Below are 22,083 nucleotides of genomic sequence, written 5' to 3'. Positions count from 1 at the left end.
CTTCTTTGTGTTTATCACTTACAACTATGTCTATTACATAGGAGACATACCAAATCATACGAGGTCGCAAGAACAGAAAAAAGTTAATCTTATCATGCTTAAGAATGGTATTGGTCAAAATTATCTCATCTCATTCTATCACATGTAATAATATGTGTATAAAAAGTATACCAGGTGATAGCACAAAAGGAACTAATCTTAACATATAACAAAAGTTTAAGATCGTGTTTAAGTCAAACAGTTTCAATTATCCACTTAAGATTGCATGATTATCATTAACTCATGCCACACTCACTAGATCTGCTATAAAACATATACGCAAGTACATATAAAACATATGTTTCTTTAACTATATCTCTCTATCGCTATCATTATGACATAATATAATATGTTTGATCGAATATTTACCACTAGACTAAAAATTATAACGGTTACTTAGAACGTAACTCTTTCTTTTTAAAAATGAGCTCAAATGTTATGATTCAATTATAATTCGACCTACCTGACTTCTGCCCCAAGACATTTGACGCACCTGCAACATAATATACATGAAAGATGTTATTGCACAATTTATATGAAGGGTTGTACCAATAACGTTGATTTCTAAACTAATAATTAGACATATATTGGGTTGCTTAGTGATGTTATTATTGAAACGTGGAAACGTGGTTCTCTTTTCAAAGGCTTTGAATTATTTCTTTGCTTTCTCATCTCTAAGGTAGCCAGTTTCCTACTTTACCACGTGATTATGTTAAATCATATCAACCATGTCTTGTGCAATGCTGAGAACTGCAAAATCTAACTGGTAGAAAAAACAAATGATAACCTCAATAAAAGAAGAGAAGTGAAAACAGAACATACGCTTGAAGCAAACAGAAAATATCAAATGAAGCATCACCTGACTTTTCATTCCCTCCACGCATCTGATAGTGTAAAGTCTCTTTATTAAAATCCCACATTATCATGTCCATTAAATAAGGTGCAGGAAAAGATATGAATCTAATGGCACCACAATCCATCAAAAGGGCTCAACATCAAGGCACCTTGCACTCTTCTCAAAACCTCCAACTAGACCTTAACAACTTTGACATTTTATATATGCTACAGAGAAGGATCAGTTGCAGAGACATACAGACACGTGTCTGCTAAATTCACAATTATATTGAATCAGAAGAAAGAAACTATACTGTGCCACATATCACTCTTCAAAATTCACCTCTGGAGTATACAAAATGATAATATTTTACCCTTCTGCGCATTAGTATATAAAGTTTATTATTTTGTTCTTCTTACTTGATATCTGATATCTTGTCAATAAATTAAACCCCGTTTTATTTACTTTAATGATCAATCTTTTTAACTTTCAAAGGCTTATCCAAAGAGAAACTTTAGTCCCCAGACACAAGAATAATCTCATATAAACAAAGGAGATTTGGTGGAGCAGGAAAAATACAAAAGTAAACCCACTTCAAATTTTATCCATTGATTTGGATTAAGCCTCACACATTGCAAGAGTATTTATAGGTACAAAAGTGACTCAACTAATGTATTGTAACTTCACTCACCATATTTAATGCATATATTATTATGGCACACCTTAAAATGCATATTCCACTCAGAACTATTCTATTTCACTAAGATAATGATATTTTAATTCATTTTTTTTTTATTCATTTTTAACCCACCATTTTAATCATTTTTCAATTATTTATTTTGATTTGCTTAAGTAATGTGATGTGAATATTTAAGGGTGATAAAAATGGTGAGTTAAAAGTGGGTTAAAATATCATTATATTTGATTATCGTATCTTTGAATCGATTTCATGTCAAAGGTAAAAGAAGGGAAATCATATGTAAAAATGTTAATTAGTAGTACAATCAAGTTGATCAAGAGTATGAGAATTTTCAAAAACTGAAACCTATACCTCATTGGACAAACAGTCACCAGATAATTTGAATATTTATCTTCAAATATTGATTTTATGACCAACATAATTAAGCATATAGTATTGTGTAGAGTGCATTGGTTGACCTAGGCAAGGTGAAAAAATGCGGTATCACACTGTATCAGGTGCTTTAATTTGTACAGACTGCAACATAAAGGGTGTGCACCTCAATATTTGGAAACAAACAAATGGCACAATATTTTGATTCTAAGTTAAAAATAGACAGCTAATTGTGGTCCTTGGACTGTGGAGATTCCTTAGCTTTTCAGGCTGATACAAAGTTTTTTTGTCTTCTGTGCTTTTCATGGACTTTTGTTGTTATATCTGTGGGATAAATTCTAGGATGATGAGCCAGAATTCAGTTACGGTATAAATTATAATAAAATCATATGTTATACCATGCATGTAGTTCACAAGGTTTAATTAAAATAATAACTTTAACCATGCATTAATGTTATTAATACATTTTCTTTATATCATTCTTATTTCTTATACTGTTTTTCAAGATGATCTTTTGAAAAATGCATTCTAACCGGTTATCTTCTTTTTTTTTTCTTACAAAATAATCTTGTAAAGAAGAGTCTAAATAACATTTCCTCTAAAACATGTAGCACATTCTCTTTTGGTGAAAGTGTATTGAAAGATACTGTAAGATTCATTAAATAAGTAGTAAACTCATATAACTCTGTAGTTTTCAACAATGTACAAGTAATATAAAAGCTTGTGAAGGAATATATTATTAGCTTTTCTCATTCTATTGAGTTCAAAAAAGTGTTGAAATATCATTGTTGTTTGCTGAAATACTCACTTTTTCTGAAGTGGTGAAGAAGAATATTTTATTATGTATTCTAATTAAGTGTCCAAAACCATGCATGCACACATATTCTAACAATAACAAACCAGTACAATCATTGGTTAACTATAAATTAACTGAATTATAACCACCCAACACATTTGTCATGGAATAAAAAGATGAACACATTAAATAATGAATATCACCAGAATATATAAACCTTAAGAAAAGTGATGGAAATGTAGCATGTCACTTTGTTTGTTGGCTTTAAACAGAAAGGATCTTAGCAGAGAAATATGCAGAGGAATCTGCATGCAATCCTGAATATGCATCTGAAGCATAGAGGGGTGATTACACCATGGCTACCAGTGAAAGGTGCAACAGTTTTTTGTCGAAGAAAATGTCCCCTCAACAAAACTGTCATGGGAAAGAAGACATTGAAGATGCATATATCAGAAGAAAGTCTTTCTAATTGGAACGATTCTGCATGTTTTTTATTGATTCAATGAGATAAGTAAGATCCTGAGGTTACATTGGTATCAGAATTTTGGAAGATAGTTGGTTTTTGTCCACTCTTTCAGGAGCCAAAACATGCAACCACTGTCACCTTGTCCTAACTGCTACAACAAGAGTCAGTTGTTGCGTTATCCGACATAATCATGATGAAAAGTGTAAAGGCAGACATAACAGAATCATAAGCTTCTCTCAAGTTGCTAAAATATGAACACTAAAATCCAAAGGGAGTTACTTAATTTTATCAGAATATCCTTACACTCTGTACTTTGTTTACAAAGGGATTAAGACAGTAGTTGATAACCTTGCTGTAACAAATGTGTCTCTCCTTTTAGATGTAGCGGATTTTTTCGCATAAATTTCCAATGAAAATTTTCTGTTTTATTAGATTACCTATTCATTGTTATGATTAGATGGTAATGTAAATTTGTAAAAGTTTATGGCTTAAACATGGTGTAAATTTTTTTCATACATATGATGTGGGGTAAGTTTTTTATTGAATTTCTCAGTAGTAGAGTTACATGATTCACTATTAACCAAAATCAATGTTTTACTGAATTTCTCACTCTTATTACATGCTGGACTAATAAGTATTTAGAAAAAAAAAAATACAGTGAATGGTTGAAACTCCATGGAAAAACAACCCATTAGGTTTAGCTAAAATTTTATTGATCAGATTAATGATTATTCAGCAATAGTTTGGATTTCTAAAGCCTAAATTCTTTTACATCATTCTCAACTAGAGATAGAACAAGATTTAGGTTTAAGATAGTTGATTCTGTAACAAGCTTTAGAACTTAATGGAAGTATATTATTTAAATTTTGATCTTCTTGTTATGCTTCCAAACAATGATTAGATGGACTTATTGATAAACTTTTTAAGTCCAAATAATTTAGGACATTAGAAACATTTGGTATGATAGTGAGCTTCATGTGAGCTTCATTCCTTTTAAAATAACTATTTTAATTTTTTGTAAAATTTAAAATAATAAATTAAGTTTTAATATCTTGGATTATATATTTTGAAAGATTAAATATAATCTTTTAAACTGCATTATCCATAATTAGAATAAGTAAGTTCCAAATTGTACAATTTAAAAAATAAAATAATATATTTTATATTATATTATAAATTAAAAAAAAAAGTGTACATTACTTTTAAAATATTGAACCCAGAAATTTAATTATAAATTCTGAATTTACCTAGTTGGATACATCTTTTTATCAATCACTCTTAGAATCTCAATGACCATTTTTTTTTTTATCATTACTGTGTTCTCTTATGTCCTTTAGCTTTTGTCCGAATTCGTCTGAATTCTCCGACCTCGTCTCATGTCCAATGACAGTGACGATATGACCCGCATTCTGTCTCTTCACAGGTGGGTATTATTCTCGTGTTTCGGGTTTTAAGGACAAAGAGTTAAAATTAATGTTGTGTTTCTTTTCCTCGGCCTGGACCAGATGCGATTCACTTTGTCCATTTGAATCAGGTTTTTCTCAGAGACAAGAAAGAATTAAGGAAGTATTGTCACTGTTTGAGAAAATCGAGACTGTTTTCGATCGGTTCTATTCAAACATGGGATCATGGTCACACTGAAACCATGCATGCGCTCTCCCACTCTCAAAATTCATAATTTCAATTGTTTATAAGTTCTAAATTTACTTTTAATTATATAATTTAAAATATATTTACAAATTAAAAATATATTTTAGATTATGTAAATAATATATATATATATATATATATATTTAATTTAGTAATACATTTTGACTTTTTTTAATCTGTAATATATTTACAAATTATATAATTAAAAAAGCTTATACATTAAAAACAATAAATTAGAAAAAAGCATTCACAATAAATATTAATAAAATAAAATTAATATTAAATATTTTAAGTTAAATTGTAAATAATATGTCATTAAATAAAATTTTATGAAACTATTGAAGAAAAGAGTAAATGTCAGATCATAAATATGTGGTAACACTGGTAAAACTCATCAAAAATATATTAGAACTCTTATAATGCATGCATTAAATGTGTTCTAAGGACATTTTTAACTTTTAATAAATTTCATGGAAGAAAAAAAAATAACTGAGGTGCAAAAATAAATCTACGAAGTAATTGTTCTCCTTATATATTGGGCCACAATATTTATCTCAGGCTCAACTTGTGAAAATAAAAAATTAATGGAAAGTGTTATTCCCAGTCCTTATACTAATGAACCTTTTATTTTATTTTTTGAAATATCATTTTTGAGAAAAAGTTTTAAAAAGTGTTAAAATTTTAACATATTTTTGAATTTAATTTTCCTAAGTGTTAAAACTTGTAAGACCTTCCACCAAATAGTTTATATTTCCCCAAAAGTCAAATTTTAAGAAAATAATAATAAGGAGATATCCGAGATAGAATAAAATATTATAGTTAAAGAATTGAAGTATCAAACCATTTAAAAAAATTATAAAATATTGTTTTGAAAGATATTATATAGTTTTGGAAAGCTTGTAACGTCCCATTTAATTTAGAAACACAATTAAAGGAAACGTCACACATAAGATAGTAAAATCACGCAGTCCTGGGGTTCCCCACATCACCCCTACAAGACCAGGCACACCACGATGCCAACAAAAACATGATAACAGTTTAATTAAGAGTTTACAATCCAAGGACAACGAATACAGGGGCCATAGCCCTAAAAAAGACATCAAGAAGAGAAGTGTAAGATCCAGCCCAGACGGCTAAGCGGTGGAATCATCATTCCCTTGTTGACCACGAGAACTTCGCCCATCTGCTCCCATCAACCAAGTCGATGATCATCGCAAGAAAGAACAGCCACATACAACACAGCCATGCAACGAAACGGGTAAGCTAGAGCCAACAACATATGCATCATAAAGTCAAAAGCATTTTCGTCATCTCACATCCAAATAATCAACCAAACATGTTATGACTCTCAATCAATACACTACGACTCGACTCGACTCATCCGGATACGTATAACTTGGTCGGATTCAGCGGATGCTTGCACTTGTGGTGGATACCTCTGCTCGACCCTGAGCTGCTCACCCCTGAGCTATGTGTTACAAGTGTTACGATGAATCAAATCTCCCTCACCACAAGGTTAGCCCTTGATGAATTTCAGGCCTCCTGCTACTCTCACCACAGGGGTCAGTCCGCTCTAAGTGAGACTAACTGGCCCCTTAGAGTGTCAGGATGCAGTCCTTACCTTGAATCCTTACCTAGTTATACAGATGGGGCACCACCATGGACACCCACTAACAAGGGCCATGGAATTACGTCCCGACCACTGAAGCGCAACCCCAGAGGTCTCACCTAGAGACCCCAAGGAATTTATACGCTGACACGGACCAACATTCATAGCTCAGCAATAAACGAACATAAAATCGTATTTACATTTCTATACCAACCCTTGAGATTAATTCCTCATACGCATCATATTTCGAATCCATACCTCTGATCATCACCACCCCATGAATCTAGGGCCTCATCTCATATTAAACACGTGTCCCTTTAGTTCCAAACCACTCATTCATTTCATATGCCAATACCATACCCAACCTGTCATACACAATTCATGAATCATGCCAAACATACCTCATATTCCCTTATATACATATCACTCATCATACAATCATACTCAACCAAAACAGATCATTCAGGAACAAACAGACATCCAATTGCAGCACTGTCTCGCCCAGCACCTCGCTCAGGCTGAGGGGTCTCGCTCAAGCGAGCCACCCCCTCCGCCTAGGCGAGGGCGCAAGAACAAGAGCATGAGCAACGCGGGATCTCGCTTAAGCGAGATCCCTCTCGCCTGAGCGAGTTGCCTGCTCGCTCAAAAGTCACAGCGGGTCGCCTGGGCGACCATTCGTGGAGAAAAAGGCTTAGGCGAGCCTCTGTTAATCTCGCCTAGGCAAGACTAGCTCGCTTGGGCGAGTTTATCAGTGCTCGCCACTGTTTTCACCTGTAACAGACGCAAAGACATACCGCAAGCAACAATCCCACCGTATCATACATCCCAATCAACAGGTAAACACAAAAGAGAATCACCAAGCACACAAAACAGCATACTCGCACTAAACTAACAGAGGATTCCAGCTTCCCGTACCTGGAATAAGCTAGCAAACGACCTAACACTCCCTCGACACCGAACGCACGAGCACAACAGCTCAAGGAGCGAATGGAAGAACTGAAAGGATAGTGAAACAGAAGCACGATATGGGTTACTTGGAAGCCCTAACGGAAAGAAACGAAAAGGAACAATGGAGACGAGAATGGCTAGCATAGTACTTACATGGAGTAGGAGACAACTTCGAACTAGCTCGACAACGGCAAGTGCCTAACCCTAGCAGAACGTACTTTTGGCGCTAAGGAAGGTGACGGCTACGATTCTGAAAGAGTGAAAGTGGGTAGGGGATTAGGGCAACATAGTAGGATCTTATATGCTGGGTCAGCCCTTAGGCCCACTTACAAGGGCAGCCCACTAACTTTAGGGCAGAAATAAAAAGGGGGCCTTACAAAGCTTATTTTAGAGATATTGTTCTAGAATTTCCTGAATGTATTGTGCATTTCAAAATCTTGTTCTAAAAATCCAATTCCTAAAATACATTCTAGAAATTGAAGAAAGTTTATTTTAGAACATGGAATCATAAAGTTACCTTTATGGAAGGTTATGGTAGCGCGCTAAGAAATTATGGTGGTGCAGTAAGAAGAAGCTGAAATATAGAGGTTTAGGTACATCGGCTTCTCCCTGCACCCCTAAAACTTCTTCTGTACTCTCAAAAATTACAATTTTGACCCTAATAAATATTTTACCTTTCTTGGTGGTTGAAAAAATAATGTGAAACGGATCTCGATATCCATTTTACTATTTTTTTTTGTGAAATAGATGTCGAGATCTGTTTCATATTTTTCTGAAACAGATCTCGACATCCATTTCACGAATTTTTGTTGTTTTTTTGTGAAACGGATGTTGAGATTCGTTTCACATTTTTCTGAAACGGATCTCGACATTCATTCATTATTTTTTGTTCTTGTTTTTTTGTGAAATGGATGTTGAGATCTATTTCACATTTTTTTGAAACAGATCTCGACATCTATTTCATTATTTTTTTTTGTTTTTTTTTGAAACGAATGTTGAGATTCGTTTCACATTTTTCTGAAATGGATCTCGACATCCGTTTCATACAAATAAAAACAAAAAAAATTCAAAACGGATGTCCACATCCGTTTCCCATTTTCCTGAAATGAATCTCGACATTCGTAATAATCAAAAATAAAACATCAACTATATCACTCGCAATACACAACATTCAACAATCCAGTAATAACAACATCATTAAAGTGGAAAGTGGAAAGAATAATAACCTGGAAGAGAACACTTTCAACAGAAAAGCTTTGAGAAGCTTCAACGACGTATGAATGAGGGAAAGCAAAGCAGGGACTACCGGGGACCACCACTGGAGAGAGTACCTTCAAATGAAAGAGATTGAAAGCAGGGAGGGACCATTTGAGAAAGCAGAAGAAGAAACAGACAAAAGAACAAGAGAACAGAAGCAGAAAAAAGAAGAAAGAACGGAACAAAAATATTTTTTTAGGGTGCAGTAGTGCAATAATAAACCCATGACCAACCGCAGTAAATTGCGTTTTAATTCTTTCAACCATCGAGACAGGTAAAAAATTTATTAGGGTCTAAACTGTAATTTTTTAGGGTACAAAAAGAATGTTTGAGGATGCAGGGAGAAGCCCCCTTAGGTACATCGTTAGCCACCTAAGTGAATGCTACAAGACCCAAAAATTAGGTAAAAACAAAGTTTGTGTTTCTTAGAAATTTCATCCTACACCTCCATAATTTCTTCTGCACCTCCAATATTGTTTAAAACCCAAAAGTATCCTTTGATCATTTAGGAGAAGCTACACAAATCACACCTCTAAATTTATTTTCGGATGTCAACTTCTGATAAAGATGTTTTCGAACGTCGACATTCGGTGAAGAATTTAAATTTCCAAATATCTAAAAAAATATATATTGAAAGTCAACTTCCGAAAATATATATATACTAAAAGTTCACTTCCAAAATATATATATATATATATATATATATATATATATATATATATTCTTTTTAATTTAAAGTTTCTTTTTTTAAATATACATAAAATTAAAAAATAATTTAAATTAATATTTTATTTTATTTTTAAAATATATATTAAGAACTAAGAAAACATAAAAAATAAAATAAAATAAATACATTTAACATTTAGAAAACAGAAACTTTAAAACATATTAATATTTTTTTAATTTGACGTTTAAGTATTTTTAATTTGATTTATTTCCTTTGTATTTTTAATATATATTTAAAAAATAAAATTTAACATATATATATATATATATATATATAAATGTAATTTTTTTATATAATATATTAAAAAGAATTAAATTCAAAAAAAGTTAAACTTTAAAGTTAAAAAATATGAAGGAATATTTATCTATTTATATCTATATCTATATCTATATATATAAACTTTTTTTATATATTATATTAAAATAATTTAATTCAAAAAAAAGTTAAACTTTAAATTTAAAAAATATGAATGAATATATATATATATATTTCAAAAATTGACTTCTCATAATAATAATAATAATAATATATATATATATATATATATATATATATATATATATATATATATATATATATATATATATATATATATATATATATATATATCGGATGTCAATTTTTGATAATATATATCGACATCCGTAAGTAATCTTTACTGAAAGTTGACATACAGAATTAATTAATTTTGGAGTGTAATTTATGTGATTGTGCTTAAATGATAAAGGGTAATTTTGAAATTTGAAAAACAATTTGGAGGTGCAAAAAAAAGTTTAGAGATGCAGGAAGATAACCTGAATTTATTTTTGTACCTCCATATTTTCTTCTTATACGAGGTGCAATTTACGTGACTTTGCTTAAATGGTCAAAGAGGTATTTTTGAGATTTAAAAAAAATACAAAGGTATAGAAGAAATTTTGAAAATTTTTAGATTTAAAAAAAATACAAAGGTACAGAAGAAACTTTGAAAATGTAGAAGAAAACCCCGTATTTCTTTTTGTACCTCCATAATTTCTGCTTACGCTCAAATTCCAACTTTAACATTTTTTTATTTTTAATTCTAAAATACACAGTTCATAATGCTTCTAAATATTCAATTTAGAATATTTTTTTATATATATCAAACCATACAATTTAAAATGTAAAACAAAAAAAATACATTTCAAATTGTACAAACTAAAATACAAAACAAAGTACATTTTGAATTATACAATGCATTTCAAATTGTACAAACTAAAATACAAAACAAAGTACATTTTGAATTATACAATACAAGATGAAGGAGAAGAACAGTAAAGGGTGGGAAGGAAGAAGAAAGAGATGAGTAAGACTTTGGTAGAGGTGAAGGAAGGAGCTTCATTGAAGGTGGAGGAAGAAGATGGGAAAGGCACCTATGCATAAAGAAAGAGAGCACACCCCTAACATATTTCCAAAAAGTCATACAATAATAATCATAAGTTTCATAATTAGAAAATATAAATTTGTAAGTTTTCTAATTCCAATTCAAGATTCAAAGTGAGAACATTTGTATGTGTTAAATGATATAATATTGTGTTTAATAGTTGAGCTCAGCCCATTATGTATTTCTGGGATTTGGTCCATTATCAATATAAAAATAAATTGTCCTTTGTGTAGGGTTTACACAAGGAAGATTAATCCCAAAACCCTATTTCATCTTATTTTATATGGTGTCTAGAGCTTAGGTTAGTTTACTACAGCCACCGTCCCACCGCCGCTCATTGTCGTCGCTTCTGCCGTCGTCACCGTCGCCTCCGCCGCCACCGTCGCCGGAGTTGCAGTTTCGACCAACAACCAGACGGTTTTGTTCGTCTCGGCCAGGCGACTCCAACGCCGCAGAGATCGCCGCCATCGGAGTTCTCACGCGCCTCCACGCGCCGTCGCAAGCTCCGGCAGCCGCCCCCTCTTCACCGCGCGTGACGACGCGTCGCCGGTCGTTTTCTGCGCCGATCAACTTCGCCTGAATCGCCTTCTTGAGCTCTTTCTGAATCTGTGGTTATTGTTTCAATCGGAGCACCTTGAATTTTTAGGGTTTCTCCCTCTATGGCTTCTTCCGCTGCCAATTCGGGTGTGTTATCTTCAAGCACTCCGCTGTCTGAACCCTCTGTTTATACCAACTACGTCAATGTGCATTTATCCATTGACAAGTTGGATGGCACAAATTACGCAACATGGGCATCCGATATCAAACTTTGGCTCAAGAGTCAAGGATATGAAGATCATCTCACCCAGAGTGTAACTACAGTTGTTGCAGATGAAGTTTCCCGCTGGACGAAAATTGAGGCCCAATTATGCATCGTCATTAAGTCCACCATTAACTCTTCACTGAAACAAATGTTTCGTTCATATGAAACATGTTCAGACGTTTGGGCACAGGCCAAGTTGTTATACACCAATGACACTCAGTGTCTTTATGGTGTTTGTCAGGATCTTTTCACGGTTGTTGCTCCGCAGAGTCCTGGACCCATGGCTGAATATTTGGGCAAAATTCATGCCCTTCTGCATGAGTTTAATGAGTTATTGCCTCCGGCCTCCACTCCAGCTGAAGAACTTGAGCAACGGTCAAAGTTCTTTATGTTGTTGGCATTACATGGTCTTTCTGATGAATATTCCCATGTTCGCGACCAGATTTTGGGGTCTCCTGTTGTGCCCAACTTCACTGCCACTAGTTCTGCCCTTTTACGTGTGCCAAGAAAACAAATCATTGATACATCTACTTGTGCTGATGATTCCTCAGTCTTGGTCTCTCAGCGGGATGATCGCAATCGTTCTCGCAAGCCGGGAAAGGGACGACCCAAGTGTGACCATTGTGGCAAATTAGGCCACAAGATTGACAAATGTTATGCTCTACATGGACGTCCTCCTCGGTCTGCTGCAGTAGTTCACTCTGATCCTCCTCCCCGATCAGCGATTGTGGATCCTGCTTCATTTGATACCGCAGGGCACCCTGCCATTTTCAACGACTTTCTCAAATGGTATGAGGAACGTCAGAGTTCTAGTTCCACTAGATCTGCCTCTGTTGCACGCACAGGTACATCATTCGTTGGCCTGACTCACTCTGATTCTCTTGGTCATTGGGTTCTTGACTCAGGCGCCACAGACCATATTACTGGTAACAAATCTTTGTTCTCTTCTTTGTCTTGTCCGGATCATTTACCCTCAGGTACAATGGCTGATGGGTCTAGAATCTCATCTCATGGTGTTGGTACTGTTAATATTTTTCCATCCATATCCATTTATCATGTTCTTTATGTTCCTGGGTCTCCATTCAATTTATTATCTGTCAGTCGGCTAACTCGTTCTCTTGATTGTATTATTTCCTTTACTAAAGATTTTGTTTGTTTACAGGACCGGAGTTCGAGACACATGATTGGCACCGGATGTGAGTCTCATGGTCTGTATCATCTTCGTCCTCCTTCACATGTTGGCGCAGCTATGGAATCACCATCCCTTCTTCATGCACAATTTGGTCATCCCAGCCTTGCCAAACTGCAACTACTTGTCCCCAGCTTGTCCAAGTTATCTAGTTTGTCGTGTGAGTCTTGTCAATTAGGAAAGCATAGTCGTAGTTCATTTCCTTGTAGTGTCTCACAACGGGCTTTGTCCCCTTTTGCATTAGTTCATTCGAACATTTGGGGACCTAGTCGTGTTAAGTCTACTTTAGGTTTTCAATATTTTGTTACTTTTATTGATGATTATTCAAGATGTACTTGGTTATATTTAATGAAAAATCGTTCTGAGTTGTTCTCTATTTTTCAATCATTCTTTCATGAAATTAAAACACAGTTTGGGGTTTCTATTCGAAATTTACGGAGTGATAATGGTCGTGAATATCTCTCTCAATCCTTCAAACATTTTATGGCTTCTCAGGGCATTCTTCATCAAACATCATGCGCTTATACACCCCAACAAAATGGAGTGGTTGAGCGCAAGAATAGACACCTTATTGAAACAACTCGCACTCTTTTAATTCATGGTGCAGTTCCTTCACATTTTTGGGGTGATGCGGTTCTTACTGCTTGTTATCTTATTAATCGCATGTCTTCTTCAGTCTTGCATAACCAAGTTCCTCATTCTATTTTATTTCCTCACGACCCTCTTCACCCTTTACCTCTTAAAGTCTTTGGGTCCACATGATTTTAGTCTTGGCTTGGATAAGTTGTCTCCGAGAGCCCACAAATGTGTCTTTTTAGGATTCCCCCGCTCACAAAAAGGGTATAAGTGTTTCTCTCCTTCCCTCAACCGTCATTTTATCTCCGCTAATGTCACCTTTGACGAGTCTTCTTTTTACTTCACACACCCCTCTTCTCGTTGTGAGACACCATCTACTACTATAGATATCCCTGTTGTGTGTGATCCTCCTAGTGTGCCCACTTCCAGTGCCACCTCGGATTCTCCTCAGCCACCTCCGAGTGTACCTATTGTGGATAGACCACCTCTTCAGGTTTATTGCAGAAGACATCGTTGCCAACCACCAACACATGACTCACATCAAGTGTCGAGTTATTTGTCTCCTCCGGTTCCAACAATCGAGTCTGATCTTCCCATTGCCCTTCGTAAAGGTATGCGTTCTACCCGTAATCATTCTCCTCATTATGCTGCTTTGAGTTATCATAGAATCTCTCCATCTTTCTATACATGCCTTTCGTCTATTTCCTCTTTGTCAATTCCAAAATCTTTAGGTGATGCATTAGCCCACCCTAGTTGGCGTCAGGCCATGCTTGATGAATTGAGTGCTCTCAGGCATAGTGGAACATGGGATCTCGTCCAATTACCATCCGGGAAATCTGTTGTTGGTTGCAGGTGGGTCTATGCTATCAAAGTTGGCCCTGATGGTACTGTTGACCGTCTCAAAGCTCGCCTTGTTGCCAAAGGTTACACACAGATCTTTGGTTTGGATTATGGTGATACTTTTTCTCCAGTGGCCAAGATGGCATCTGTTCGCTTATTCATTGCCATGTCTGCTCTTCGCCACTGGCCTCTTCACCAACTTGATGTCAAAAATGCATTCCTCAATGGTGATTTGAATGAAGAAATTTATATGGAGCAACCTCCGGGTTTGGTTGCTCAGGGGGAGTCTTCTGGATTGGTTTGTCGTCTTCACAAATCTTTATATGGCCTAAAGCAGTCTCCTCGGGCCTGGTTTGGAAAATTCAGTAGTGTTGTTCAACAATTTGGCATGTCTCGTAGTGAAGTGGATCATTCAGTTTTTTATCGTCACTCCAGTGCTGGATGTATCTACTTAATAGTGTATGTTGATGACATTGTTCTCACAGGAAGCGACAACCTTGGCATCTCCCTCTTAAAGCAACATCTTTGTCGTCATTTTCAGACCAAAGATCTTGGATAACTCAGGTATTTCTTGGGTATTGAAGTAGCACAATCCAATAGTGGTATTGTCATATCTCAGAGGAAATATGCATTGGATATTCTGGAGGAAACTGGGTTAATGAATTCTAAAGCGGTAGAAACACCCATGAATCCTAATATTAAACTTCTACCTAAACAGGGGGAGCCTTTCTCAGATCCTGAACAGTACAGACGGTTAGTTGGAAAGTTGAATTATCTTACTGTTACTCGTCCTGATATTTCCTTTGCTGTTAGCGTGGTGAGTCAATTCCTTAATTCCCCATGTGAAGAACATTGGAATGCAGTCATTCGCATATTAAAGTATATCAAAAGCTCTCCTGGAAAAGGTTTACTATATGATTCCAACTCTGATACAAAAGTTGTATGTTATTCAGATGCTGACTGGGCAGGATCTCCTTCCGACAGAAGATCTACTTCCGGATATTGTGTCTCAATTGGTGGTAATTTGATCTCTTGGAAGAGCAAGAAACAAAGTGTTGTAGCAAGATCTAGTGCAGAAGCGGAATATAGAGCTATGGCTTTAGCCACATGTGAACTTATTTGGCTTAAGCAATTGCTTCAAGAATTGCAATTTGGAGATGTCACTCAAATGACACTCATATGTGACAATCAGGCTGCTCTTCATATTAGCTCTAATCCTGTCTTTCATGAGAGGACCAAACACATTGAAATTGACTATCACTTCATTCGAGAAAAAATCCTATCCGGGGACATCAAGACCGAGTTTGTCAACTCAAGTGATCAATTAGCAGATATTTTCACTAAGTCTCTTCGAGGACCTAAAATTGATTATCTTTGTAACAAGCTTGGTACATACGATTTGTATGCACCAGCTTGAGGGGGAGTGTTAGATGATATAATATTGTGTTTAATAGTTGGACTCAGCCCATTATGTATTTCTGGGATTTGGTCCATTATCAATATAAAAATAAATTGTCCTTTGTGTAGGGTTTACACAAGGGTGATTAATCCCAAAACCCTATTTCATCTTATTTTACAGTATGAAATTTAGAATTATTATTCCATCCCACTCTAAATAAGCATAGAGCAATGTGAATAAGCAGAATATGTAAAATGCATGTCATAACAGTTGGTTCACTCAATCAATCATATGAAACTCTCTCGGTTACTAATTTTTTGAGAAGAAAAGGATAAAGCAACATGTATTCAGAAAACCTCTAAATGGCAGATGTAAGATACACATCTCAAAAAGAGTTCCTCTCCTATTACTTGTCAATTATGCAGTACATTTTCTAACAGATTAAAGCAGCAGCAGTAGTAGTATGACAATGATACAAAAATGACATTATGGGACTAAAATACATATTTCACTAGGGTGATGTTGGGACTGGTTCAGTACCAGAAACATGAGAAGCAGCATCTTCTTTTGATATTGATACATAGTTAAGGGGAGCAACTGGTCTAGTATTATCCCTTTTTCCATCTTTTGTTATGGACCTGCTTCCATTTTGATGAACATTAAGAGATAACCGTCTATTTGGAGTACCGTTTGGTCGAGGGCCAACTACCTTCTTGTTGCCAAGTGGCCTTGCAGGACTAGGTCTTAAACCAAACACAGATTCCTGATCTGTGCTTTGCTGTTCATAGTACTTTTTCTGGTCCTACAAAACATCATAAGAACTTTTTTCAGTTCATGAGTAATCAGCAGAAATACGAATGAACAGAAATAATCAGTTATTGTAATCATAACATCATTGAAACTTGCCCTCATCCTTCGTTTTTCCTCTTGTCGTTCATGCCTCAGCATGGCATATTCATCCAGCATAGCAAGGAGAGGAACACCATCATATGTGAATGACATGTTGTGTACTTCTTCCCAAGTGCGAGTTTTAGCAACCAATGTATCAACCAAAGCTGCAGTTTCCAACCCCAAGAAGAAAAAACATGATCAATTATTTTGTGTTCATGCATGCCAGAAAACTATGATAGTACACTACTATCTGAATGGATTTGTCAATGCATTGCATCTACTTGGTTGGCTTAAATCTAATGCTGACAATTCTGACTTGAAGAAAATAACAATAGCTTCTGGTGGTTGTTTATGTTAAAGAAGTGATTTAAACCTAACTCAACTCTACAAAATCAGCTTATAAGATGAGGTCCCACTTATATATATATATATATATATATATATATATATATATATATATATATATATATATATATATTCTAAATTGATCATATCTTTAGTCAATGTGAGACTTTCAACACACCCTCCTTACGCCGAGATATATACATCTCAAGTGTAAAACTTGATAGTTTATTTTCATTCAACACATACCTGGAATTTTGCCGACCAGTATTCGAGCTTTCTCAGCACGTTTGAGGTTTATGTGTGCACCTCTACTTGCATTATACCTGTTTTCATCCTGTTTTACAATGTAATGTCAGGGAAAATTAACAATCCAGGTTAAAAGGGTATTATTTATCTACTTCAACTTTCCCAACAAAGATGCAAACTTCGATCATAGAATGAAGATGGTTGATTATAAGTACCCTATTGTAGTCTTCAAGCCAGCTCTCTTCTTCACACGCAGACATCCATTTCTCAACCTTGTCCAATATTTCTTTTCTGCTTAAAGCTTCTTCTTTTGCTGCAGCTATCTGTTTATCCATGTCAGTCAGTAATTCAGATGGTTCAATGTTTCCAGAGTCAATCAATGACAAAATATTCCCTCGAGCAGCTTCAGGGTTTATTTCTACATGAGCACGGGCATATATCTCTTCAAGCTCGTCTTGCTTCTTGAAAGCAATTTCTTTCATCTTGCTGGCTTTCAGCTGATCAAGCCTTTCAACTTCCACTTCAGCCTTCACCATACAGAACAAGAGAAAATCAGTTAGCATCATTTTGGAACATGAGTTTGTAAGCATCAGAAAATCATTTTTACCTGCTCAATCAAATCCAGAGCAAGAGCACCGGGAACAGTGACTTCATCTACAGAAGCTGAGATATTACAAGTAACATGGTCAAATAGTCTCCTTTCCTCTGTAGGGGTATCCATTAGATTCCACAGATCAATCAACTGAGAAGCTAATTCTTGAAGCTGCAAAGGACGAATTGGTTAAAGTCAAATGTATGTACACACACACATAGAAGATCAGAAGTCAAGAAAAATGAAATACACCATGTTTCAAGATGATATCATCATTGCTGAGGAGCCAAAGTGAGAATTTATGGTAATGCCATGCAAACATGAATAAAAACACTGGTTTGCTATAACTATTAACCTTCGAAGCAGATATTCACTGTAGCCATAGTTCTAAATGCATGAATGAAGGAAACAAAACAACTGAATAACATAATTCTAAATGCATTACCTTGTGTAGCCGCTGCTTTTTATCTTCTTTCAGGGCAGAGACTGTCTTAGCCAGTTTAGCTAGTGTGCCATTGCTTATGCTTTTGGAATGAACACCAACAGCATCATTTAAGCTTGGATGAACTTCAGTCACAATACTAAAGAAGTCCATGCCAAGGACAGCACATAGATCATGCACTGTACTCACATATTCAAGAACCTTGTGCAGCCTCTCGCTCTGCAAGGCATTACAAAGTAAAAAAAACAAAAATCCTCAATGTATCGTTTAGCAAATCAAACAAAAGTTTCAACCTTTTACCAACCGATAGATTATGTGATGATATAGCAAAGTTACCTTTTCCCTTTGAAGTTCTTGGTGTTGAGATTGATATTCATCCAACTTCTTCAAGGAAAGGTCAGACTCATCAACAGTAAATGATCCTGATCCAGTCTGATCAGGGTTAAAGTCCCCAGTTATCTCACCACATATTTGTTCGATCTGTAACTGTACATCTGAAAACTCCTTTACTCTTTCCTCTTTTTGTTGCCAAAGCTGTTCAAGTGTTGGTGCTATGGCTGCAAGTTGTTCCTTAATAGTACCTGAAGTCTTGTCAGGCTGCAAAGAAACCAAAAAATTGCACAGGAAACTAGATTAGCAGTTCAGTACTTAAATGCATCACTAAGTTATATCAGTAGTTATTGTTTGTTGCATATAATTAGTCACTAACCATTCCAGTGAAACTGTTTTCACCAAGAGCCAATAAAAGACTAGACAGTTCAAGTTTAGCATCAGACAAGGATTGAAGTAACCGTGCCCTTGACTTGGCAGCCATCTCAACCTTTCTTTTGTATACATCCAAGCACTCTTCCTCTATCTGAAGGAGCATCTTGTCTCGCTCCTCATCACTCTCACCGACCTCATCCCATATTTCCTGCAGTAAATCAAGATAACCTCACTGTCTTGTAGACCATGCACGCCTGCAGTAAGATATATGAAAAGCATAAGTTACCTGAAGCTTATGTAACAATGAACCGCAGGTGATTTCATCAAGAAGAGGATTTTGACCATCAGTAGCCGCCATTGAAGTTCACGCACAACCTAGCCTGCACAAAAGGGGAAAATAATCATACAAAATTCCTATCTTCTTCCCAAATACAGAGAAAAACATATCTATCTAGACACAAGAAACAAGCCAGTACCCATTGATTCATCCAATTCCACAGACACAAAAAGCAGAAAATGGAAAACTCACAATTATGAGTACAGAGAAGATTCTCATGAAAGAATGAAACACCAGAAATGTCCTGATGCTATGTTTAGACAAATTCTCCATAAAAACTTACAAGAAAAGAAGCACAAATCCTCATGCTAAGTTGTTTGCTATAGAAAAAATAATTGTCGGGTTGAATGAATTGTATCTGCTTAGAAACTCTCTGACCATCAAATCTTGAATCCACTCAGCACAAAAGCATAATCTTATACCTACTAAACTAAACATACCTAACAGGATCACTACAATTGAACAAAATGAGTTTATCTTTAACCGAATGCACCCGCGAAAAAAAAAAAGCCACCGCTCCTCTATGAACTGTAAACGTAAAAAACCCAGAAACTACCAAGAAAAAACAAACACACCCTCTTCTAAATCTACAAAATTTTCACGCATTTCAGAAGCATTCTCCAACAATTAAAAACAAAACACAGAAACCACTTCCTCCGAATGAAAATTGAACAAGAGCCAGAAGGATCACAATCAACACAGTGGCAACCTCAATGACATCACCAGAAGAAAGGAAAACCATCACAGTCAATGTCAACCCCAACAAGAAAAAAATAAAAATTTTGAACCAAATATTGAGAAGCACAATGCAGAATCCAGAAGCAGCAATCTTACACCTTGCATTGACAAAGTAAGAGTAGGAAGAAAAAGGATCTTCTGGGGGTAGAAGATCAGGACAAGAAGAAGTGAACAAGAAGCACACTGTTGGTAATTAAAGAAGCACATAAGAGAAAAAAAAATGCTTACCCAATTGTCTTTTCTGGCTTAAGAGAGTATTGGATTTGTGTGGCTTCAGATCCAAGCATTACTCAAAAGCATACACAGCACTGTGAGTGTGTGAGTGAGAAAGAGACAGACAAAGTGGTTGTGTGAGTTCAGTGAGAAGAGAAAGAAAGAATCTGTGTATGCAATCTTTGTGTGCAAGGACATAGGACCAAGACTACACAGCATCACTGTTTTTTTCTTGTTCCAAATCTCAATTACCTTACTGCCCCTGTTTTGGCGGGTATTTTACCGATGTGACACTGTGTGTTGCATATTTGAATAGTTGAATGAAAAAAATAAAGTACTTGGATAAGTTTTTAATATCCCATTATCTTATTTTTAGAATCTAATGATTTTATTTAAACTAAATATTTTGTTTTACTTATAAGATGTTGATCATCCTTTCTATTATTGACGTGTAACAAATAAAAAACAAGTACACGATGTGAAATATTAAAATATAATATACATTAATTTTTTTATTACTTGTTATGGAAGACATTATTCTGATAGAAAAATTATAAAATATTTCAATAATTAATTAATAGAATTTATTTATATAATAATAAGAATAAATATAGATAAATATTTTTAAGAGCACTTTAAATTAAAATTTTATAATTTATTTAGTATTTATTTTGAAGAACAAGTTAATCGAATATTCAAAATAAAAACCATTCGTTCGTCAACGATCTCAAAATTATTTAAGAAGAAATATGTATCATTCAACTCAGTTCTGAAAAGTGAGTGGGGCGGAAACTTTAGACTCTTATCTAAAGAAAATTTGAATTAAAAGCGTTCGAAAGTCTTATTCGTCTCTCTCTTTAATTCAAAATTAAATAAACTATGACTTAAATTTTTTCTCTTTGACGTTTTTCAATAAATTAATATGTTATTTATTACAACAATTATTTTAACTGGTTGTTGAGTGTAACATGTTCCAAATTAGAGTTTTATGTACAATGACATATCTCTGGTACTTTATTTACATAAAATCTAATTATAAAACACTTGTTCATTATGCATGTTCCAAAATAGAGTTTTATGTACTTTTTTTTACGCAAGTGGTTTATTTTTAATTTACTTCAATTCATTTTTATTGCACTTGTTCATTATGCATTTTACTAATTGAAAGTGCACAAGCTTTAATTAAATAATAAATTTTAAAGGACATAATTTGACACTCACCTGGATGAACCAATTCTAGATTTTGATTTTTTTAAAGCAAATGGATGTGTTAGAATAGTGTAAGAATAACCCATAATTGTTAGAGATTTGTTAAGCATTCCACTAATTACATGCATATGAATCTACATTTAGTATTTGTTCTCGAATCCTTAATAAATATTGGAATAACCTTTTATTTGAGAATGTAGAACAATTATCTACACTTCTAATTGGCATGAATTTGTTGTTGAAGGTAATTAACTTATTTTCCTTAGTTCTACTTTTTATTGTATTACTTTTATTTTAACTTTTTGTATTATATTTTTTTAAAGGATGTAAATATATAATATTTTTGTAACTTAAATTATTAACATTCACAAATTAAGTTTCTAGTATTAATTTTAATAAAGTAATTAAACATATAAAAGTAATAATAATTTTAAATTGTCTTATTAGAGACATTTAATCAATTAAAAACTTAAAAAATATATAAGATTAAATGTAGTTTAAATATATATATATATATATAACAAATATTAAAAATACAAAATTAAAATCATAATAATAATAATAATAATAATAATAATAATAATAATAATAATAATAAAAACAAAGAAAGAGTTGACAAGCTCACCTATCAATTTGTTTATAACGTGACAAGTTAGAATTTTTACCCATTTTGGTATGGCAGATAAGCCCGTACCATCCTAGTTTTGGTTGGACAAAATATGTTGGGCTAATTTGTTTCGTTTTCCAAATATCAGTTA

The 22,083-nt window shown here is 34.4% G+C and overlaps 1 protein-coding gene across 1 annotated transcript; it reads right to left on the bottom strand.

Annotated features, from left to right (window-relative positions):
* Positions 1-15,990: 15,990 nt before the first annotated feature.
* LOC114186601 (65-kDa microtubule-associated protein 1-like) lies at positions 15,991-20,331 on the bottom strand. Its single transcript, XM_028074553.2, has 10 exons — positions 20,132-20,331; positions 19,115-19,208; positions 18,833-19,036; positions 18,460-18,720; positions 18,127-18,342; positions 17,697-17,852; positions 17,305-17,616; positions 17,090-17,177; positions 16,514-16,662; positions 15,991-16,409 (listed from the first exon to the last, which is right to left on the bottom strand). Exons 2-10 carry the CDS (start codon positions 19,184-19,186, stop codon positions 16,119-16,121), a joined length of 1,749 nt encoding a protein of 582 aa, XP_027930354.2. The 5' UTR covers positions 19,187-19,208; positions 20,132-20,331; the 3' UTR covers positions 15,991-16,118.
* Between the last annotated feature and the right edge of the window lie 1,752 nt (positions 20,332-22,083).

The sequence above is a fragment of the Vigna unguiculata genome, chromosome 6 (assembly GCF_037176805.1).
Source record: "Vigna unguiculata cultivar grain cowpea cultivar isolate G323 ecotype 2 chromosome 6, ASM3717680v1, whole genome shotgun sequence".
Classification (NCBI taxonomy): domain Eukaryota; kingdom Viridiplantae; phylum Streptophyta; class Magnoliopsida; order Fabales; family Fabaceae; genus Vigna; species Vigna unguiculata.
The sequence above is the reverse complement of the archived record's forward strand: the minus strand, read 5'-3'. Positions and strand labels throughout refer to the sequence as shown.